The 23,145-nt window shown below is 38.2% G+C and overlaps 1 protein-coding gene across 6 annotated transcripts in view; it reads right to left on the reverse strand.

Annotated features, from left to right (window-relative positions):
* AFF2 (ALF transcription elongation factor 2) overlaps positions 1-23,145 on the reverse strand; it is a 776,411-nt gene that overhangs the window by 9,885 nt on the left and 743,381 nt on the right. For all 6 annotated transcript variants that reach the window (XM_079124460.1, XM_079124459.1, XM_079124457.1 and 3 more), the window contains 7 exons: positions 21,769-21,991; positions 16,699-16,994; positions 16,216-16,279; positions 12,508-12,644; positions 8,353-8,424; positions 7,948-8,041; positions 5,616-5,668 (listed from right to left, as the gene is read on the reverse strand). In XM_079124460.1, coding sequence (XP_078980586.1) covers positions 5,616-5,668; positions 7,948-8,041; positions 8,353-8,424; positions 12,508-12,644; positions 16,216-16,279; positions 16,699-16,994; positions 21,769-21,991 — 939 coding nt within the window. The remainder of the gene's footprint in view (positions 1-5,615; positions 5,669-7,947; positions 8,042-8,352; positions 8,425-12,507; positions 12,645-16,215; positions 16,280-16,698; positions 16,995-21,768; positions 21,992-23,145) is intronic.

A 23,145-nucleotide genomic window follows, 5' to 3' on the forward strand; every position in this document is an offset into this window, starting at 1 on the left:
GCTACTCAGGGGGTTGAGGCTAGGAACTGGAGGCAAACCTGGACAACAAAGAGATCCTGACTCTAAATGAATTAATGAATCAACAAATGAATGAATGAATGAATAAAAGAAGTGGGGAGAGCTGTGTTTGGGATTCCTGGAGTCTGCCTATGAGACCCTCTATACCCCAGCACATCACAAAGGAACCTGTCTCATCTCCCCCTCCCACCCGCTTACCTGCTATTGCTCTTGGCAAGTCAGAATTTCCAGGGTAGCTGTGTTTCTCAGAGCCCACACTTGCTCTTAGAGTGGATGCTCACCCTGATGGGTAGCACACACATCTGATTTGAGGAACAGCAATCACAAGCAAGACGCTAAAGTGCTATGTCTAGCTGTGGGAGCAGAGGGAGCAATTATAGCTGAAATGCTCTCCTCGAGACCTATACAAACTGTGCCTACAGTCACATGAGACATTTGGACCATTTTTGCCAAACAGAGCATATCTTCTGGAATATTCTGGTCTGAGGGAGAAAGTGGATCCTCACATTTTCTCTGTACTTGTCTGGTTTAAGAGTGTGTGTGAGGGGTTTTCTGCTATGTTTATGGTTTCTGAGATATTTTCTTATTTGGTAGAATTATTTATTCTCAGAGAAGGAATGATATAAGGACCTTGGCACAGAAGGATTAGCTAAAGACAAAAAAGGAATGAAAGCTAGATTTCTTTGCTGTCTTAGGTTCTGAATTCTATTTTCTAGTCTTTTTCCCAGTGGTGGTTATTAAGTCTTAAATGTCAATTTATGGCGAGAAAGGAATTTATTCTCATTTGTAATCTCTAGAGAAAATGACAAAGCTGACAGGTGCCACAAATGTTAAAAAGGACCAGTGTGGTGCTGAAATCCCAAGGGCTTGGGTTCAAGCCCCAACCCTGCCACACAATTGCTGTGTGCTCTTAAGCATGTGCCTTTCCCTTGTTGGGCCCTACTTTCCTAAACTGAATTAGAAAAGTGGATTTAGTGATTTCCAGCCACATCCAGAAGACACAAGGGAAAGTGATTCATGTCTGTCTAACTTACACATCTTGAAAAACCCTTTCTCACTCATATGAAGAAGCTTAAAAATGTGGATTTCATAGAATCAGAGTAGACTCATGGTCAAGAAGTGGGGGAGAGAGGGAGGTAGGATAATGGGTACCAAGATCCAGTTACATAGGAAGAACAAATTCTGGTTTTCTACATCACAGGAGGGCTACCACAGTTTGTAACAACTTATTATATCTTTTGTAAAGACCTTGAAGTGAGGCATTCACAGATTCAGAGCAGAAAGATGTGATGAATGTTAAGGAGTTGAAAATGCTGATTACCATGACTTGATCCTTACACATTGTATGTATACCTGTATCAAATTATCACACTGTACCTCATAACCTCAGTATGTACAATTATTATATGTCAATTTTAAAGAGGCCTTTGCCATTTATTACAGTGAAGTGGCATTGAAGGACTTTCTCTCCCTTCAGTTTGTACTTTCTTTCTCTTAAATACTTTATAACAGAGGCAAGAAGAATGTGGGTAGGAGTGTGTTTTCAGTTGTTTCTATCCTCAGACACTGTGATCAGATGATCTGAGTAGCACATCTGTATATCATATTTTACTAACAAGATGGACAAGTTCAAATGTGCCTATCTTTTTGCCATAGTCACAGTTTATTAGGAGAAATTTCAGAGAGGACTGATGCTCAGCTTGCTCACCTTGGTGAGCTTGCCAGCTAAAAACAGGGCTTTTACTAGTGTTTAGAGGTCCCTTACTGTTCTTTTTCTCTGTGTCTGTTCATAGATATATCTCTTTCCCCGCACTTCCCAAGGCCCATGCTTCCCACCAGGTCCACCTACCATCCTGCTCACCATCCTTTTTCATCTGTAGCCACTCAAGTCCCCTTGTTGTTCCTTGAACTCATCTGGTACCACTCCTCTTCCACTTCTTTCTGCTTGGAATGCACTTCCCTAGATGTTCTACCATCATCCTTCTCTAATGAACCTGTTTAAGACTGTACCATGCTCCTTTCCCCTCTTCCCAGCAGCCCTTTCTGTCCTCTATCTAGATTTCAGTTTTCTCCATTGCATTTACCATCACCTGGCATGTCACATGTTTTCAATCATCTTCTTCCCTCAACAGAACATGACCTATGTGGGGGCAGTAATTTTTGTCAATTTTGTTCTGTGCAATACCCCAGCATCTTGAACACTGGTTGGTACATAAAATATATGCAATGAACACCAATTGAATAAATTAATGAATTGCCTCTATTTCTTATTTCATGTACACTACATATAAAGTGCTCTGGAGGGTAGGAGCACAAGAATTTGTAAAAGGCCTGGCAGAGTTTTTCAAACATAGTGGTCATTCAATATATATTTGGTGAATGCCCTTATTTAAAAGGGCAAAACAGTGTAATAGAGGAGCAAAACACATTATTTTCTGGCAATCTAGGGTAAATGCCAAAAGGTAAGTATAGAGAAAGAGCTGTAGGAGTTCTAAGGGCAGAGCTGCTTATGCTTTTCAATTTAAGGTAATAACGTCAATAACAACTGTGTCAGCTGTGACAGTCACCATCCATTGACCAGCTACTGTATAGTTCTTAGAGCTTCATCAATATTATCTCTAGACCTCCCAACAACTACAAGAAAGTTTCTGCTGCTGCTGTCTCCCAGATGACAAAATGGCGTCAGAGAAGCTCTATTCCTTGCTAAGGGCCATACAGGAAGTCACCTAAAAAGTCAGGATTTGGTAACAGGTCTGTTTTCCTCCAAAGACCTTTCTGCATTCCACCATGTCATCTGAAAGTTTTGCTGTTGACTTGACTAATATTTCATTTGACATGTGACAGCCTCTATACTTACCTTTTTCTCCATGTTAGTGTATTTCCAGTACTCTCCCAGAGTCCATAGGTATGCCATCTATGTTCACACAGGCCAGACCTCCATAAGATTGGGGAGAAGTTTTGCTTGATCTGATGGTCCCTCCAATGAAGACCAGACTCCTTGCACTCCTTGGACTGGCCAATATCACAAACAAGTGGAAATATCCCTTCTAACTCCTTCAACATGACATCTGTACCTACTTTTCTACTGAAGGAGCTCTTCTGAAGGCCTTAAATGGCCTTCTTCTCTCAAAATTCAGTTGCTTTATTTCCTAGCTCTCTTTCTTTTTAGTATCTGTCAAATTTGAAATGGTTGCCCAGCCCTTTTAAATTTTCCACCACATGGCTTCCACAAATCTATATCATGGGTCTGCAAATTTGGTCTACCTCCTGTTGTATGTGTCCTGTAAATTATGGATGGTTTGAAAAGATGAAATAAATGGATGAGGTGCAATCTATTTAATTAGAGAGAATACCATATTTGAATTGAAATGAAGTGAAATGTTAGTTTTTTCTTTAAAAATTTATTCTACTCATTAGTAGATTTATATTTCAAAAATTGCACTTACTTGTAAGAATATTTGAATTTCATCAGTAAAATGTGGATATTTGTTTTCTCTCATAAATTATTCTGGATAATAGTCTTGGTTTTGGTTCTGGTCTTACAAACCCCCAAATATGTAGTGTTTGGCCTTTTATAGAGAAAGATTGCTGACCACTGTCCTATAACAAGCAATTTTTTTCTTCTTTTTTCAACTGCCTTTCTGTACTTTCTTTCTAGACACCATGAAAGCTAGTTCCTAAGGGTCTATTCTCAACCCTCTGTTCATTCATATCTCCATATATTATCCTGTAAGTTGGCCATGGCCACCTCTGGGTAATTGACTTTCCAATTATGCTTCAGTCATAAAGATTTTGAAATCAGGGGATGATATGAGGGGCCCTCAATGGAGTCCAGCATCCTTATTCACTGGGAAACCAGGGCATAATCTGACTTGCTGATAAATAGTATTATCTGGTCATGTAGGAAAAGCCCAAATTCTTCTTTCTGGCATTCCAAAACACTGCATTTATTCCTGTCACCTCCCCCTGCTGGACTGTGTTCTTTTGTGGTGCAGGAACCACATGTCATTCATTCTGTTTCTCCAGACCATCATGATACAGGGCCTAGTGTACAACAGATGTGCCTGAAGTGTTTGCTGAATGAACAGGATATAACCCCTGGGTGACTATTTGGAGTTGCCTCATTCAAAAGCTTGCCAGCCTACCAAAGGGGTGTGCTTTCCTCAGATAGAAACCGCTTAAAAATCATTTCAGTAGACTTTTAATGTGACTCCACAAGCTTAGGATGTGTTTGAGTTCTTTCATTTCAGAATTTAAAAAAAAAAAATTTCCCAGTGATCCTATAATAGCTGCTTACCTGACCTTGCCTTTGCTTCATTCTGTGCTCAGAGAAAATAGCTTTCTCTTGGCCTTTCAATGGTTATTTTTATTTTCTGAACTTGCAGAGAGAAGCATTCTTTCTCCTTTGTCCATCAATATAAGAGTAAGACGTAATTCAACAATTTAAACGTTGCTTCCTTTCAATATAGTAATTGAGTTAATGTGTAGTTTTTAATGGATCTGTTCCCTTGCTCTGAATGTTTTTATGATCTCAATGTAGAGTTCATTGTCCCACTGCTTTTGGAGTATGCTTTGTAGATATTTATAAAGACTATTTTACTTTTGAGGAAAGTGTTTTGATCAGAGATACAAGAATTTTGAAATGATGAAAAATGGATAAAGCAGTTTGGAGTTACAAAGCAGGCTCTTTGCAAACTCATATTGTCCACAGTCATCTAGTTTCCCTTCCCACTATTGGGGGGAAAGTAGGCTTGGAGTGGGAGGGGGAATATGGAACCAGAGGAGATGTGGATGTTCAGGCAAGTTATCAAAGGCATGAGGCCAATTTGTGGTAGAGACAGAACTGAGATCAAAATCATCTTCCAGAAGAAATATCTCTTCAGTGGGTGTCAGGTGGATATCAGGTCCAGCCCCTTCATTTTAGGGAAAGAGGAACAAACCTAGAAACCAAGAGGCCCACTTAGCTCACCCTAAAAGCTCTGAGCAGCCTCAGGTTCAAGTTTCCCACTCCAGTGTTGGGAAGGCTGGGCAAGGCCCCCAGCAGACAGAGGTGTAGATAAGACAGTGGGCCTGGGAGAGTTCAATGAGCCTCAGATCAGCATTAGAGTAGATGCTTTTTATTTTAGGTCAGGGTATTTTAGTATTAATATAACAATCATCATGAAGGTTCAGATGATTGGCTGACTAAGTGCCTTCACATTTTCAGCTCTATTATGCCTTTGGTTTTATTAAATAACATGTACCATATATCAATGAATATTTCATTGGTCTTTCATTACTGAATGAATCATTGACAAATCACTGCAGTGGAGTTAACTTTACTCTGCCCCATTGAAATGACGTGATACTTGCCATCTCATTAGCAGATATTGTTATGTCTGTAGTTTGACTTAAAGATCAAATAGTGAAAGAATTTGGAACCATATCCTTTTCAACTTTTCTGTCTTGCCATCAACTGGAACCTGGCTAGAATTCTATATGCACAAAATGACTACAATTTTGGAATTGACCTTCATTCTTGAATTGTCAGTGCAAAATATTTGGGGTCTTTTCAATTGTTCATTTTCATCAAAAAGCAATTTTTGGAAAATACTTACTTTCCATTGCCTACCCATGGAGATGGTATCTGAGCGACTTTTGAAGCATTTTGCTAAAAGAGAGAGAGAGAGAGAGAGAGGGAAATAAGGACATCTATTTTGTGTTTTATTAATTCAGAAACAGATGGAAGTGTGATTTAGAGTACATTAATATTGATTGCAGCATTTTGGGATGCAGAGCTGGGATGTATGTGCACGTCAGCACACCACCACACACACTCGATGAAAATAGCTGGTTAGGATAATTAGTGGGCTCCAATCAGGACCATGAAAGTCACTTGATGAAAGATCGTATATACTAAAAGGCCCAGTGAAATCAGACTCGGTTCTCCAAGAAGTGGTTTAATTATCCTCATCTGAAATTTATTCTGCAAAACAAGCTCTTCAGAGCACAAGCAAGCTTTTCACCTTTAGCTCCAGTTGCAAAGTTTTTCCCCAGGATACAGGCTGGGCTGTAATTTGTGATATCTCAGGAATGTGCCAGAACCAGGCAACTTTTCATTTGTTTTCAGGAATCACCTTGATTTGCTATCTTTACATGCAAATTTTCATGACTCATGGCATTCCCTGTCTGGAAATGCAACTGGTCCAGTGCTGTGCAGCAACGAAACATGGAACGCTAAATATTCTTTTGTTCCTCTGATAGAACTGGGCTGTTTTAAAGAATTGACTTCCTGTACTTTTGTAGCCTCACCTTTGTAGATCAAAGGGAAACCTGACATTCAGCATCACCATGACAGGACAGGGATCAGGCTCATTGTAATGACCTCACCAGGTTGGAGCTCAAGCAGCACAGATGTGCAGGACACCTGTGGCACTGAGCCTGAATCAGGCTTCCTCTCCGCAGTCACAGCTCAACTGAGGTTCTTCCAACTGCCTCCCAAACTTTAGCCTAAACCCTTTTTACAAAACTGTGTTAGGAAGAAAGTCAGCATTTTCAGGAGTCTGGTGAGAATGCAATGCTTCCCTGCAGCCAAGGAATTCCAGACCTAACATATACTCTAGACTCCAGTTTTAACCTTCAAGAAGCTCAATACACTCCCAGATGAATGAGTTACTTACTGTCTGTCTAGTATTTTGCAATGCCCTGAAAGCTACACAGGATAGTCTGCAGAGGACAAATACTAGAGTAGCAGCTCTCAAACTGTGACTGCAAGACCATCAAAAGCAGAACATGGGCACTTGTTTGATACATGTTCTATCTAAGTCCCTGCCCTAAAAGTACAGAATCACATACTCTGGGGCTGAGACGCAGCACTGTGGTTTCATAGACCTTGTAGGGGACTGCTGATGCTCACTGAAGTACAAGAAACACTTTCCACCAAACAGTTTGAGAGGGGAGACATTTGAATGGATGGGGAACTATTGTATGTGAGCCCTTTTCACCCACATGAGCACCAGCCTTATGGCATTGTGTCCATGGCTTATAATAGCTGGGGATCTTGCTCCTTTTCCCAACTGAGTCACACTGTCCTCATATGACTGTGCACTGCTACTCACTGGATATTTAATGTAGAGGCATGGTTAGATTCATTGCAAACAACTGCTTTGGTGCAACTGAGCCAAGCAGTCTCATGCAACTAATGAAAAAAATGAAAACTCATTTCTTTTGAGACCTTGCAAACAAAAGGAAGCCTTGAACCTCTCCAACTCTAATTAATGGTCAGTGTTGCAGGGTGAAGTGGCCAAGATTAGCACCAGGCTACTGCTTGCAATTTTTACCTAGGCACATTTCCAATTTTTGGCATTATATTTTGTGGTTTCACATCTTATTTTTTGCTTGCATGTTCAAAATTCTGGTTCCCTAGATGATGGCTTTATTTGTCTGTCTGTTGTGGTAACCAAGGCAATGGATATTGTTAAATTGCAACCACTGTACTCTAAAACTCCCTTGGCCAAAGGACATTCAGGGTATAGATGTTTACCCAGAAACAGGGTGGCCACAGTGCCTTCTCTCACTGTTGAGGAATTCCTGGGCTGGCTTTCTGTTTAATAAGAAATGCCCCAGACCCACAGTTACAAGTTGTGCCTACCTTATAGGTGCAGAGAAGACAACAGCTCCCTGACTGCAACCAAAGTCTATTTGGTCAGTCCAGAAAATGATAAGGGGATTGCACTATTGTACCTTTTCACCCTGGAATCAAATCAGATGCGAGCTCTCTGCAGACACCAAAGGAAGATTGAGAAGGCTGTGGCCAGCAGGGAGGAAAGAGGTTAAGCCTCTGGCAGCAACAACCTTGACTTTGTCATTTGACATTTAATAGCATGCCTGTCATTTTTCGTCAGGCATTTTATCACCCTGTACATATAAATTATACGAAATAAGGATTACCTTAAAATATTCCATCAGTGATCTGGAGTACTTCATAGCATGATCCTTCTTCAGTTTAAACATTCTCAAGTAGAGAAGTGATAAACATCGATAGCTGTGGTGATGAGGAAAGGATTATGTTAATGCCTAGGGAAACCTAGAAACTAAGACAATGATGATTCATACTTTACAGTTACTTGCCTATGCTTAGATTGAAGGAGGAAACATTAAAACTTCATTCTGATAAGTGTAAAAATTAGGAGAGTAAATGTTCAGTCAGTGACTGAAAAAACCCATTAGTTATCCTTTAACAGTTCAATGGAAAATAAGAATAATGATTTGGGGTAAGCAACTTAAGTTGATCTGGAGTTTTCACATTCTTCTGTGGCATTTCAGCTATTTCCTTGTGGCCTCCATGGGACTCACCATAATACTGCTAGCTTTTTGTCCCCATCCGAAGCCAAGGGGCTTGCAAAGTTCTTCAGCCTCATTGCATACCTTTGAAGAGAAAGGAAAAACTCAAGTGGAATTTGGATTCCCCTTCAGAAATTCCCAAAGCAGGAGGCATTCTGATCACCTGAGTAAGTTAGCCTCCCATTTGCTAGGGGCAGGAGGACTGGCTGGTGAAAACATACAAAATGATCATGAAAATAGCACATGAGGACTGATGTAACATCTGTAATTGAGATCTGAAGAAGTCAGCTAAATTGTGAGCCATGGTCTATAACAATGTTGTACAATGACTATTTGTGTGGATATGTAAGTGCTGGCAAAATACTGTTTCTAGGAACATTCTAGCTAAACTACATTATTGGTTGTCAATGAGCAGTGGGCAAAAATGTCAGTCTCAGCTCAGTTTATGACACGAGGTAAATAACAAACAACTATGTCTGACATGGTCATGGGGACACTTCAATCACAGAGTTAAAAGGTCTTTTCTAATGGCTCAGGTTTTAAATATATTCTTTTAGAAAGTGGTTGAGTTTTTCATTTTTTAAATAAAGGAAGGTCAATTTCACAGCATCTTAAGGTCTAAGTGCCTTTAATTTATGGTGCTTGTATATTTTGTCTTTCCATTCTCTTTAATTGTTACTGTTCCACACTGGGGTGATAAAGGGTTGAGTAGTTGCCATTTTTTTCCTTCTAGCCAAGCACATTCCATCCTGGGCATTTAGACTCTTGAAAATCAACTCATTGCATAAAATCATTGTTTGAGCTTTAATGCAATTTCACAGGTACTTGTGCTAGAATAAGTAATGAAGTTCAGTGTGCAGAAGGAAGTTTAGAGTATGTGCACAGGCAGCCTAGACTAGCTCTCATTTTTGAGAAAGCAACAGAGACCCTCACTTCCACCAGCCTTCCTGGTACTCCAGGACCCCAGTCTGATCCCCAAGTCTTTGGGCTTCCTCAGGATTCTATCAACCCTGCTCTCCTGGTTATCATTCCAGTTCTGTTGAGTGAACATTTTCCAACAAACAGATTGCACACTGGATGTGGGTCCCTTCTGCTATTGCAATATTAAGCAAAAGGGTTTTTATTATGTAATAAATCTAACTTTCTTTGACAGCCGGATAACCAAAATGTCAAGTCACTGTGATGCCCCCCCTTGTTTTCACAAATACATTTCTATTGCAGATTCCCAGGGCTCAGAGCAACTATAATTATTTGAATGAAAGAAATGGGGCTCTTTCTCTGTAGCCAGCATACTGTCGGATAGAGAGCAATAAAAATCTCTTCAATATAATATTGCACTACTAAAAACTATGTTCATATTACAGCCACCCTCTAATTGCAACCACATTTGAAGTGACTTGATAGTGGAGTTTCAATTGCTTAAATGGACCAGAAGACCTAGCTATTTTAACTCATTTTATTCCCAACTGAAATTTCTCTCATTAAAAAGATCATATACACTTGCAATTTATAGAAAATATAAAAAATAAAAATATAGAGAAGACACATAAATGAGTGCATGTTAAACTGGTGAAATCTGGAAAAATAAAGCCCTGGTGAAATCAGAATGAATTCCTGAACTGTGGCAATGCCAATGTCCTGGTGTGATACTGTACCATAGTTATGCAAGCTACTACTGTTTGGGTGTGGTGGCAGCAGGAGTGGGGAAACTGGGTGAATAGTTCATAGGACCACAATTAGGTCCTACAACTTCACGTGAATCTACAATTACCTCAAAAATTATTGACTTTAAAGTGAATGCCAATGAATTCTTCATTGACTTTCACCAGGTTCTCTTGAAATACATTTCCATGGGGAACAAAATATCATATAATGAAAACTAAATCATGCTTGGAAAGAAAGAACATTTTTGTAAACAATTAAGGGAAAAATAAATGCTTCCTAATGGAAATAAACATTAATGATTCACATCACACTTTTACCACAAAATAAAATTTAGTATTTTGCTTTTATGTTTTTAAGAGAAACATGCATTTTCCTAAAACAATTAATAAGAAAGAAAAATATAAAGAGAGGGCAAACACCATAATCTCACCCCTTATTACAACCATGATCTCATTTCCCTTCCAGTTCAATCCAGATGTATGTATGTGCTTTTCTTGGTCATAACTGTAGTGTGCACATAAATCTGCAGCTTACCTTTGCTTTTTTATTTGTAGTGCTGGCAACCAAATCCAGGGCCTCCCACATGCTAGGCAAGTGCTCTACCACTGAGCTACACCCCCAGACTTGATTTTATTTTAACATCATTTTATTACCATTTTCATTTGGCTGCATGTGGTCATCATTATTGCATTTCAATGGCTGCAAACTACTTTGGGTGTTATATGATTTATAATTAATTACTTTTATATTATTGATATTTGGTTTGCTTCTCAAACAATAAGTTTTTAAGTTACTTTAAGTTTTTAATAATGCCAAACTGAACACCATAAAATAGTTCTTATTCTCACAGCTTTTGTCTTCAATAGAGGAAATTCGAATATCCCAAATTTGATGTACTGAATAAAAAGACACAAAAGCTTTTTTGTATGGCTTTTCCAATGCAATGCTAAATTGCCCTCAATTTCCAGTGATCAATTTCTACTCCCATCAGCAGTGTGTAGGAGAGGCCTATTCATCAAAATTTTTCTTTTGTCTTCTAATGCTAGGTATTAACATTGTTACATTTTTTCTTGTTAATTTAACTTATGCCTGTGTTAATTTTCATTTTCGAATGGATACAGAGTATGAATTGTTTCTATGTTTGTTCACTAATGTTTGCCCTCAATTTTGAATCCTAAAATTTTTGCCAAAATGTTTACCCCATAGAACTTTGAAAATTGCAGGTAACCTTGACTGGACACAAAGAAATCATTTCCCCTTGAAAATTACCAAATGACAGTGGTGGCAGCTTCCACAGGGCATGAAGGAAGTTGAAGAGAATCACTTTATACTCAGGTGTGGTGCCTACATCTAAGAGAAGCTCAGTGAGAATGATGGCTACCTGACCAGGCAGGACAGCCTGCAGTTTTCCGTGGAATCTCTTTACTTATGTGACTCTAACTAAACTTCTAATTCTAAGCAACAGAGTTGATTTTGTTAATAGTTTTTTTCTTGTGGTCTTTTGGAATACTTCCTTGGAAATATAAATGGTAAATCTGCTCAATGTTTGTCTGAAGGTTTAGGTATGAATATCCTCAGATCTGTAATAATTTATGCAGATACAAGCATAATAGTAAAAATTAAGCCAGGCATTATTGAGTAATTGAGCCAGAGGGGACCAGAACATTAGGGACTGCAGGTAAAGAACTGCTCACTTAATCAGAAGTGATTATTTGGTCCATCCAGTGAATGATGGTGTTTATCCACAACTCAGGTATGGATTAAATTAGTTTACTAATATTTTTAAATCACTAAAAATTATGAATGAATCTTTCTTCTTCTCCAACTCCATCTTCCTCTTCTAGTTCTTCAATTTCCCACAAAATCTACTCCACCAAAATCAACAGGCCAGAAATTTATTTTTAAAACATAAATGAAATCAATAATGTTTGCAGGTAATATCTCTTCTATTCTCATCCCCCTACCTTTATCCCCAACCTCCTGCTACTACCTTGTCTGTTTTTTTTCTATTTTAGATCCACAGAAAATCTGCTCCATACCTGTGGTTTTAAATGTCATCTTTGAGTTGGAACAAGACCCACTACCCTTTTAATAACCAAGACAGAAATTCTTAGAAAACATTGCATGTAATAGGAATCCTGGGAGCACCACTTTGTTTTGAATTATAAAACTGTGCCTTTGAAAAGACAAGTTGATGACACCAAATGGTAAATTGATTATCCTTTTCTTCCACCTGCTATGTTTCCATTTTAATTTTATGAATACTGTAAATTATAAGACTCACATTATAACCTCTGAAGGGGATAATTTATTAAACCAGTGCCCATCAATTATGAATTTTCCATGGTATTAATAAAATGGCCAGAACTAATTATGATGACTTCTAAGAAGAAGATGTCTTAGACACATCATTATAATATGGAAATGATATTCAAAAAAAATAGAAGTTTATAACTCTGGCTGAAGTGAGCTTGGGAAGATGATTGCAGAAAGGCCATTCACCTGAGGAGCTCCACAGTCTCAGAGTACATGGTGTACGGGGACTTTGCTTCCAGAGGGTCACGTTCCATGGCATTGCCACATTCGGTGAAGGAGAGGGCAGCATCAGCATAATTCACGGCTTTGCCAAATTTCTCAAACTGAAACAGGAAGATGACTTGTCAATATGATATGATATGCTGTCTTCTGTATTTTATATAAAGGGGTGGTTCACAACAGGGGGTCATATTGTTCTGTTCCCCTAGGGAACATCTGAAAGTGTCTGGAGACCCCTTGGGCTGTCACCATTGGGGGGACAGGGGGCACTTAGTAGGCAGAGGCCATAGATGCTGAGAAACGTCTTCTTAATGTACAGGACAGGCCCTGTGATGGAGAAATTAGCTAGTCCAGAGGCCAACAGTGCCCAGGCTGAGAGACACTGACATGGAGAGAGGATAATTCGTGAATTGGTATTAATGATGAAGTAACTAGTTATTGGTTCTATTGTCGTGACACTGAGGTTAACTGAGAAGAGGAATATGAAACAAAGGTATCATATGTGGTTTATGGTGTTATTGTCATTGTTATCATGATGTTTTTTGTGTCCCAGAATCCAAATCAATGCCTTTTAGTTTCTAATCACTCAATTTACTAAACAGGATAGTCATTGTAGTATCTTTTACACAGTGCTTGTGATGAAGTTCTACTTTCTCTAAGCCTTGTAGACAACAAACACATATAGCATTCGCTTTAGAACTCTGTATCAACCCCATCCCCAGGAAGAGTAATAGATTGATGGTACATTCATGGAAAATGTGAAGCTGTCCTAAGACTGTTGACAATAACCACGTCACTTCCAATGCAAATGATGGGTTGAAATAGTGTCAAAAAGCCACAAAATAGAGTACCACTGAATATTTTAGTTTAGTAAAATTTTATTACAAAAGATTTTAGCCTTGATAATGGTCATGATTAAACTGACTTAGACATACTGATTTCTTTTTTATGTGCAATTCATATTATATATGACATTTTTATAGGGAGTATTTTATAACAGAATTTAACATTTTCAGTTTTTGATAGCTAGATGTAAGAATGCCACTAATACAGTATTTTTGTATAAACAAAACAACAGAATGCATATTTAGCTATTTTAATTTTCTTATACACCTTTTACCAAAATATTTTTCACATGACTCTGAAAGTTTCAATTCTCAAAAATGGCACAATAGCTGTCTCTAGAAAAGGATTAGGTATAACTATAAAATGATTAGTTACAAGTTCTACAGGATTGTTTGTAAATGACTTTCTTTTCAATAAATGTTCTCCAGTTTTTATACACTGAAGGAATTCTGAGGTTTCCTTTCTGTGAGCTATAGTAGAGAAATATTGGTTTCAACCACATTTAAGGTGATTTTATGAAAACCTGTTATGTGTATGCAAATTAGCTCCTTTCTCTCTTGTCTTTCAATATATTTTCCTTATGTCTTCAGGTTCTAACTGGATCCCCCATTTGGAAATTAATATTTATATCATGATTTTTAAAAGAGGCTTTTCATTCATACACTGGTAGCTGGTAGGATCCTTGAAGGTCATCTAGCCCCAACCCTTCTCCTCCAAAAGGAGGAAGATCTGAAGTCCAGAGTGAAAATTACACAGTTATAGTTGGAATTAGCAGCCAAATCATACCCTCTCCATGACTCTCAGTTTCCCTGTTTATTAATTGAGAGGCTTGAAGTACTAGGAATCTTTCAACAGTAGTATAGAGATAAACTGAGCAGTGGTATCATTCCTCTAAGTGTGTCTTGATCTATTTTGTCCAATATCACCAACCCCAAAGAGCTTTTAAAGATAGTTTTTCATAGACCACCAGAGAAATGTTCATAACAAAAATATTCTGATTATTTCTTTATGTACTGTGACCCTTTGGGGGGGGTCACAGCTTATTGTAATATCTAAGATTTTTGCATCCTACTCTAATAACCAATTTTTGCCTTCATGGAGGCTGTAATTGTAATTTCCCCCACTGAGAATGCATCCTGTAGATAGACAATGATTTGGAGAGACACATAAACATGACCTTGGGGACTGGGGTTGTAGCTCAGTGGCAGAGCACTTGCCTAGCATGTGTGAGGCACTGGGTTTGATCCTTAGCACCACATAAAAACAAATAAAATAAAGGTCCATCAACAACTAAAAAATATTTTTAAAAAACCATGACCTTGGAAAGTCAAGTGAAGTTAATTCTTACTCATATGTATATATCTCTGTTGCTCTGATTTTTCTCAGGTCTTCAAACGTTTTATCTACTTGGTCTCATACATGTGTTCCAGTCTTCATCAATTCATATAAGTTTTTCAAAGGAACATCTTCATGCTCCCTTGCCTCAGTTTTAATGCAGAGCAAAGCAAGCTCCAGAGCACTTCTAAAGTACTATGGAGTTGAGGACATCTGGAGAAAACCTTTGGTCTTCCAGCCAGCAGCAAAGCCACCCAGTGTCTTTCAAATCTCTCACGTACAATGGTTACAGGCACCAAATACCTGGCACCTCCAGTGGGGCTGGCTCCCATCCCACCTTATCATTTTGTCTGCAGGAGCTGGGAAAAATTGTTTCTAGGGGACAATTCACACCACAGGAAGCTTAGCTGCAGACAATAGCTAAGCAATTTGGACCACAGGGAAAATGACAGAGAAGAAGGGAAGTAGCAGATGCAAGGGCCATGGACATTTGATGTTGACCATGCACTACTTAAATGTACAGTCTGTCATGGTCTTCAATCATAGCTTTCCCAGCATCCAACAGAGCTAAGCCCTGGTGGTACACAGTTCAATGAAGGAAGGTGCTCTTTTTATTTTCCTCAAAACGGGGATGAACATCTGATAGTTCTGATTGGGTTGGGGTTTAGTCAATGGTGAGGAGCCTGACTTTAGGGCCTTCTTTAGGATAGTGGTTCCTAAACGGCAGTGTATGGGAATTCCCTGGGAGATTTGGTAACCATGTCAGGGTCCTAGTTTCAGCAATACTAATTTCAGTGGTCTGGAATATAGCCTGAGCTTCCCAAGTGATGGTAGCATGTGGTTGAGATCCACAGTTAGGAGGATCAATTAAGTCAAATAATTCAGCATGTTGAGCTCATCACTGGGCTAGATGGCCAAGACCCTTGAAGGCAGCTGGGAAAAGTATCTTGGGAGATCCACATGCTAGTATTTCCTTTCTCTGCTCAAGATCACAGTCTCACTGTGGGTCATACTCTGGGAATGTTTAATCAAATGCATCAAGAAACTGAGTTTTTTTCTATGCACCCAAGTTTTTCAATCTCAATTTTTGAAGTCAGTTAGTCAGCTCTCAATGACCTCCACCTACCCACACCATTTCTGGCTTAATAGACTCAATGGAACTTCCCATCATCTCCAGGGTATTTTCGAAAGTCATTTCAAATTCAGATAGAATATACTAATAATGGTATAAGTCATTGAGCTTCTGCAGTTGGAGCAAGGGGAAAAATGATGGGAAACAGATAATGACAGAAGAATCCAGCTCAAAGAACTTTGGGAATTAGGGTGCTAAGGAATTCACCAGCTCCAATATTCCTGTTAGAGCAGTAATGCATTGCAAAGTAGGTTTGGACTGTGCTCCCGAAAGTTTTTACTCATTTGTAAAGTACCCTCTTCATTTTCCTTCAAAGCATAATAATTCAGTGAGAACAAAACAATGAGAGGAAGGAAACCTACCAGTGCATCAGCTTTGTGCTTCAGCTTCTTAGCTTCTTGCATGTAATAATCCGCATTGTGAACTCTAAATAAACAAAACAAACTTTCACAAACCAATGGTTCATCTTTTCCTTGAGAGTCTGAATAGTCAAAAATGTTTTTGCTGTGAATCCATCCTATATAATGCCTTGAAAAATATAATGTCATTAAAGAAGGCAGACTAATGCTGCCATTCATATTATAACCAACCTTGAAATAATACTTTAAATGAAATCTGAAGAGCATAATGGCCCATAATAATAATCATGTCCTGCAACCCTAATCATTATAGCTGTGCAAATAGATCCCACAATTGTGTAGTACAATATACTTATAAGGCTACAGGAGCTGATGCTAAGGTCTTATGGGGGGGTGACACATGCATGGCACTAGAAAAGCCATACTGCCCCCACCCTTCAATCACCACTCCCAAACTGTGTCTGTGATAATCTGGGGACAACATACGAGTCATCAAAAGTGAGCTTGGGTCTCCGGACATTAGTGCTGCTGCTGGACAGGAGGGGCAGGGCTGCCCACGACGTCATCTCCAGGTGACTGCTGTCCATGAGGCCAGTAGTGATAGTAGAGGTGATGGTAGAAATAGTAGTGGTGGTGGTTGTGGTGGTGGCCGTGGCAGTGGCGGTGGCAGTAGCTGTGACAGTGGCAGTGACAATGGCAGTAGCAGTGACAGTGGCAGTGGCAATAGCAGTGTTGGTGACAGTGACGGTGGCAGAGGCAGCCTTTTTTGGAGTGTCTCCCTCCTGGGAAAATGGAGGACAAATAGCTTCATTAAGCCCAGGCTTTTAGAGCATCTTTTCATAAATGTTTGGAGTGTGAAGCACAGTAGGAAATAAGGCAAGAAGAAGGAAAACAGTACACACAGCTTGAAGATAAACAGGTGACCCTGGTATATCTTGTGAATGCCATGAATCACCAGCTTTTATTCTATGTTGACATAAAATACCAAGCAAGACAGGCACTTGGATTATATATTCTCATAGTTCCATTAAGGGAAACATGGCAAATGTCTAAACCCAATGAAAAATGTGAGGTGGGAGGAGAAGGAACAAAACGGAGAAGAGAGGGATAAAGGGGAGAGAAGGAATGGAGAGGGGGAAAGAGATTAGAGTCCTTGAGCCTAATGTGGATATTTTTGTAACAGAATCAGCCCAGAAAGTCTCTCTAGCATAAATAAAGTTCTCAAGTCACTGTTCAAAGTTCATGGTCCATCCAAATACCAAAGCACCAGGTATTATACTGCAATAATCATGCCTTGGCTGACTTAAGACTGAAGCACCGTTTTGTTCATGGAAGCTTCCCAAATCTTCTCTGGCTGAGTGAATGCCATGTGAATGTGCCTCATTTTGAAGACTTAGGATGGTAAAACCTCAGTTTTACAAGGCCAAAAATCAAATGTATAAGAGATTTCTGAGGACTTCACTTTAAATCATCATTGCTGTAAACAGGATGGAGTCTAATAGAAGAAAGGAGATGGCAAGATTTGTAAGTACATGACAATATTGTGTCACAGAGCTATCTGCATGTTCACAGGACAGGCTGTGCTCTACCCATCTGACAACTATGGGATACTCCTCCCTGTTCTATCTCTAATAATATTTCCCTTGGCACTTTGTCCTCCTTCTACTCTTCTTTGTTGGTACCTCTCTAAGATTGGTATGCTGCAAACTTTATTGTTCTGCTCTCTCCTTTCCTGACCAGATTTGTCAATCATGTATGTGCCAGCACAGATTCAACAATAAGCAGATAGTTTTCATAGGAAAACTTCATTCTTACTCTCTCTGCAAAGTTCCAGACCTGCAGTGATTAATTCTGGACAGTTCTATAATTTTTTCTCAGAATAAATTGATAACCAAACCAGTTCCTTCTTTCTGAGAGTAGCAGGATGGTCTTTATTAACATTGAGGCTGCATTTCAGTACGTCACTAAGGAGTTCCCAATTTGTTATGGCATGATTGCACAGGAAACTGCAGTAGTCCTTTGCTACAGCAAGTGGGAGAAGCAGGGTGCCCTGCACCCAGATGCAAACTCAAGCCTGATCTCCTACCCTGGCATTTAACACCCTCCCTGATCTGGCTTTCAGATCAGTCTCCAAATTGTACCTTTGATGAACACTGACTTCAACCAAACTGAATATACTCTGCTTTCTTTACTTTCTCAATTTGTTTTGTGGGGAATTTTACATCTCAAAAAGGCTTACCTTAATTTCTGTTTTTCACTTCATTATAATTTATTGTAATTATTTTATTTTTAAACATTTTAAATCATGGTAAAGTGCATATGTAATAAAATTTGCTGTGCTAGCCATTTTTAAGTGTAAAGTTCAATAGTGTTAAGTCTATCTACATTTCTGTACAACCAATCTTCAAACCTCTTTTTTCAACTTGCAGAACTAAAACTATGTATTCATTAAACAGCATCTCCCCATTTCTCCCTCACCTCAGCCCTTGGTGGTCAACATTGCACTTTCAGTCTCTGTGAATAAGACTACTCTAGGGAACTCACCAAAGTGGAATTCTATAGTATATTTTTATTGGTGCATCTTAATTATACAGAATGGTAGGTTTCATTGTGGTATATCCATGCACATGTAAAAGCATAATTTGATCAATTTCACTCCTGAATACCTCTCCTACCCTACCATCCTCCCTCCCCCTCACCCCCTCATTCTACCATAAGGATATCCCTCTACTTTCATACAATCTTTTTTTCTGGTTACTTTTTCCCACCAGTTTTCACATGTGAAAGGAAACATACCATACTTGTCTTTCTGAATCAGACTTACTTCATTTAACATCATGCTCAACATTTCCATCCTTTTTCTTGCAAATGCCATAATTTTGTTCTTCTTTATGCTTGAATAAAACTTCATTGAATATGTATACCACATTAACTTTATTCATTCTTCTGTTGATATGCTGGCTCTACAACTTGGTAACTGTAATCATGCTGAGATAAACAGAATCCTATAGTATTCGTCCTTTGATACCTGGCTTATTTCAATAAGCATAATGTTCACAGGTTCCACCCATGTTGTAGCATGTGGCAGGATCTCCTTCTTTTTAAGGCTGGATTGTATGCTTTCCTTGTGAGGATAGACACCATTTTGCTTAATCATATTCCTTCATTTCTAAATCTACTCATCTATTAAGGGTCAGCTCAACAAACTTCTCCTCCACCAGGAAAACTGCCATTTGCCTACAACCAACAGTTCTTTGTCCTCTTTTACCATTCACAGGCCTGTCTATCCTTTCTCTAACATTCCAATTCACCAATCATTTTATACTCTAGTATAAAAGTATTACATTTATACTAGTATTGCACTTATACTCTAGTCTTACTGGTCACCCCAGGTTGGCAGCCAACTCTGATTCATGACATTGCCCCTCTACCCGAGGGCCCAGTGCTCTTAGCAATTGCTGAATGCATGCATGCACATGTGAGCATGCCTGCTTTATTCAATGGGTTTACTTTAAAGATAAAAGCCAAATATGGTTTTTATTATATCAATGCAAGTTGATTTTTTCCACTTGATCCTTAATTTTCTCATTATGAAATAATTCTTACTACCTAGAGCATACTGAGATAAAGATGCCACAAGGCTACCAACCTACAAATTGTTACATGGAAATGGAGAAAATATTTTAAAGATCATCATAGAATTTATTCACCCGAAACACATAGAGGAATCAGAAACATTAAGAAACTCCTATGCCAGCTCCCTGTCTCCACTGCCAGAGCTAGATTAGCCCAGACTAGAGAGTGGTATTAGCCCAAGACAGTGCCACGTGTCTCTGTGGCCAAGATAAGTAACAAAAAACCCCAAACACCACATCCTCCACACACATGGAATTGATTTCAGTTCTGGAACATTTGACTAGAAAAGGCTAGATACAGTCATGAGCATGCAAATTATATAAACATGTCATCTGTCCACACTCACCCACGCACTGAGTTAATAAACAGGACTTCATGCCTAAATGGGATAGAGAAAACTGAGAGCACAAAGTCAAAAACACTGGTGGAGCTGGAAGAAACCTTACAGATCCTCTAGTCAAGTTAATTCATTTTATGAACTCAGAGATGTTTCATGATCCTTAAGAAAGGTGATGTATTTCTAGGAGCAAATATAATAATATTTATCATGTTTCCCTGGTAGTCTTTAGCTCTTGAGGAAAGGACTGCAGAATCTTATAAGCATTATCATTGTCATAATAACCTCTGAATTATTTATAACTTTTAATTATTTGTAGCAATATAGTAGGCACTATTATTTACACCACCTAATTATTTGTGGCAATATACTAGACACTATACAACAAGAATTCCCTGGATATGTTGTATGCCCTCCAAAAGCTTGAAGAAAGCATCAGTTGGAGTCTATAATATTAATCACACTCAGTATGAAAAATAGGATGAGTAGTATAATCACTGTTTAAAATAGATGGCTTAATTCCCAACATTACAGAGTCAGGATTGCTAGATATGTATGCAAATATGGAAAATGGCAACTTTATATTAGTGCAATTTTTTGTATAGATAATGAAGTTTATGTAGACATATATGTCATCTCAGTCATCTTGGAAGATGGAGGAAAATACATTGGGGTCCTTAAAGCTCAGAAACCTTATGGACATTCATGGCATCTTAAATAGCACTTTTGGTTTGGGACATAAAATGTTGGTACCAGACATTTGATTGATTTCACTGATTTGCTTTATATATTATATTCAAATAATACATGCATATGGATGTGACATCTGCATATGTATACATTTAGGTGGATATGTTGGTTATTAACATTCATTAACAGCACTATTGCTAGTGGTTTCCACAGCTCATGTAGCTATACCTGAGATAAATGAAAAGACATTGTGTGTTGGTGTGAAAATGAAACAAATTTTCAATTATCTGTGATAACAGATCAGCAGCACAGAGAATCCAAAGGACTCAATAGTCCTTTAGTTGAGTTTAGAACCATTATTGTGCAATTTTAGCAAGATTCACCTATTAAAGTGTACCATATTTAGTGACTATTTTTTTAAAGCAATTCACATTTATAAAGCTGAGTGGTAGAAAGATGCCACTCAGAATTCCTTCCCTGGTTCAGTAACCTTGAGCAATCATATTCCATTTACTTGTCTTTTCTTTTACTAAGTGATTAGTGCCTACCATGTGTGAGATGATATGGCAATTATAATAGATTGTCTTGCCCAACCCCACAACATGAAGGGATTGGACTAAAGGACATCAAGGCCCCAAGTCTCAGCATATGCAATATTTTTAGGGAAACAAGATGAAAAATTAACCTGGAAGGAAAAATTCATCCTGTGCTGAAATATTTGAGAATTGAAATGGAAAGTTTCTGCTTTTAAATACACATGTACACATTCATACACACACTTCTATATTTTCTGCTCCTCTCCCATGTTCCATTCCTTCTGGTCCATCCAGTTAGATGAGCTTGGCTAATTGGTTTCTGCCCGAAAAGCATAATATTTCTTCTAAGACACTTACATTTACAGATATCCCTTTGAAAGTAGCACAGAATTTGCCTTCACTTCTCTTAGGTTTGGTAGAGGTGATTTGTCCAGTCATGGAGATGTTTTTGTCTTGACTGAAGGGACCATTATTGCCACTGACATTTCTGCGACGTGGAGGGTCCTCTGGCAGTGGGGAAAGTGGAGGAGGGAAGAGTTTTTCTTCTTTCCTTCTATTTGCTCTCCTGGATGAATTATTTCTGTGGAAACAAAACATGTAGGATATCATAAAATTTTATCTTGCTTTATTCTGACTTCCCCCATGCTGGTACTTTCAGCTAAAATGATATTTTAAATGATTACTCTTTTCCTATGGTGAGGAGTATGGATAAAAATGTATGCAGACATCAAAATAGATATCATTTGAATATTTCTCTGCACATTATAAAGATGTATGCATACATATATTCAAGATTGAACACATGTCTTTGAATCAGAACTTCATAACAAATGTAAATATCTAATGGGATGTGCTATAGTGTGATATTTGCAATAGATCAAGATTACTGTTAATTAGATTTTTAAAGAAAATACAACATAGACTTTAAATCCATTATTTTAAGGATGGTTTCTATTTATTTTGTCCTAAGACTTAACTGAACAATCCTGTGATAAGTTGTATAATAAACAATAAGTTGGAAGATTTTTTAAAAATATTATGCTTATATATTATTTAGAAATAAATTACACATTAGTGTTGTAACACTTTGTACATTTTATGTATAAGATGTTCTGCCTCAACATGAAGGCATAATGAACACCTACCTTAAATTGTCATATCAATGTACTCATGTCCTATACATTGCAAAACTCCATTTTAAAATATACTCTTCATTCATATTGACACAAGTCATCTGTTGTCCTAAAAGTACTCCCATGCTTTCAAACTGATTTATCTGCCCATTAAATGGGCACCATCAAACAGACTGAGACTTCAAATAAAACAGAACAACTAAAATCTTATGCTAACTGCTTAACATGGTAATTGGGTCATGGATTTTCATTTTAGTTACTGTCTTAGACTAATCAATGAAGATTACTTGAATTTTAATCTTTTCTTAGACAACTAATATTGCACTGTGCAGCCATTTACTTTTCATGATTATTGACTACAATTTTCAATAGCAAATTAAGCCAACAAGAATTTATGTTTTCCTCTTGGTCAATTTCAGTCACTGTCTAAAAATATAGATTTACCATATCTCAAAGCAACAAATCAACGATGAACAAGCATTCAAGTGGTCTGATTTCCTGAAGTAGAAGTCGGTGTAATCTCCTTGTCCAACTTCCACTCTGTTGCGCAAATTTGCCAATTGTAATCATATGTATCATCTTCTCTTTTGTTTCATGACTT

The sequence above is a fragment of the Sciurus vulgaris genome, assembly GCF_902686455.1.
Source record: "Sciurus vulgaris genome assembly, chromosome: X".
Taxonomy (NCBI): domain Eukaryota; kingdom Metazoa; phylum Chordata; class Mammalia; order Rodentia; family Sciuridae; genus Sciurus; species Sciurus vulgaris.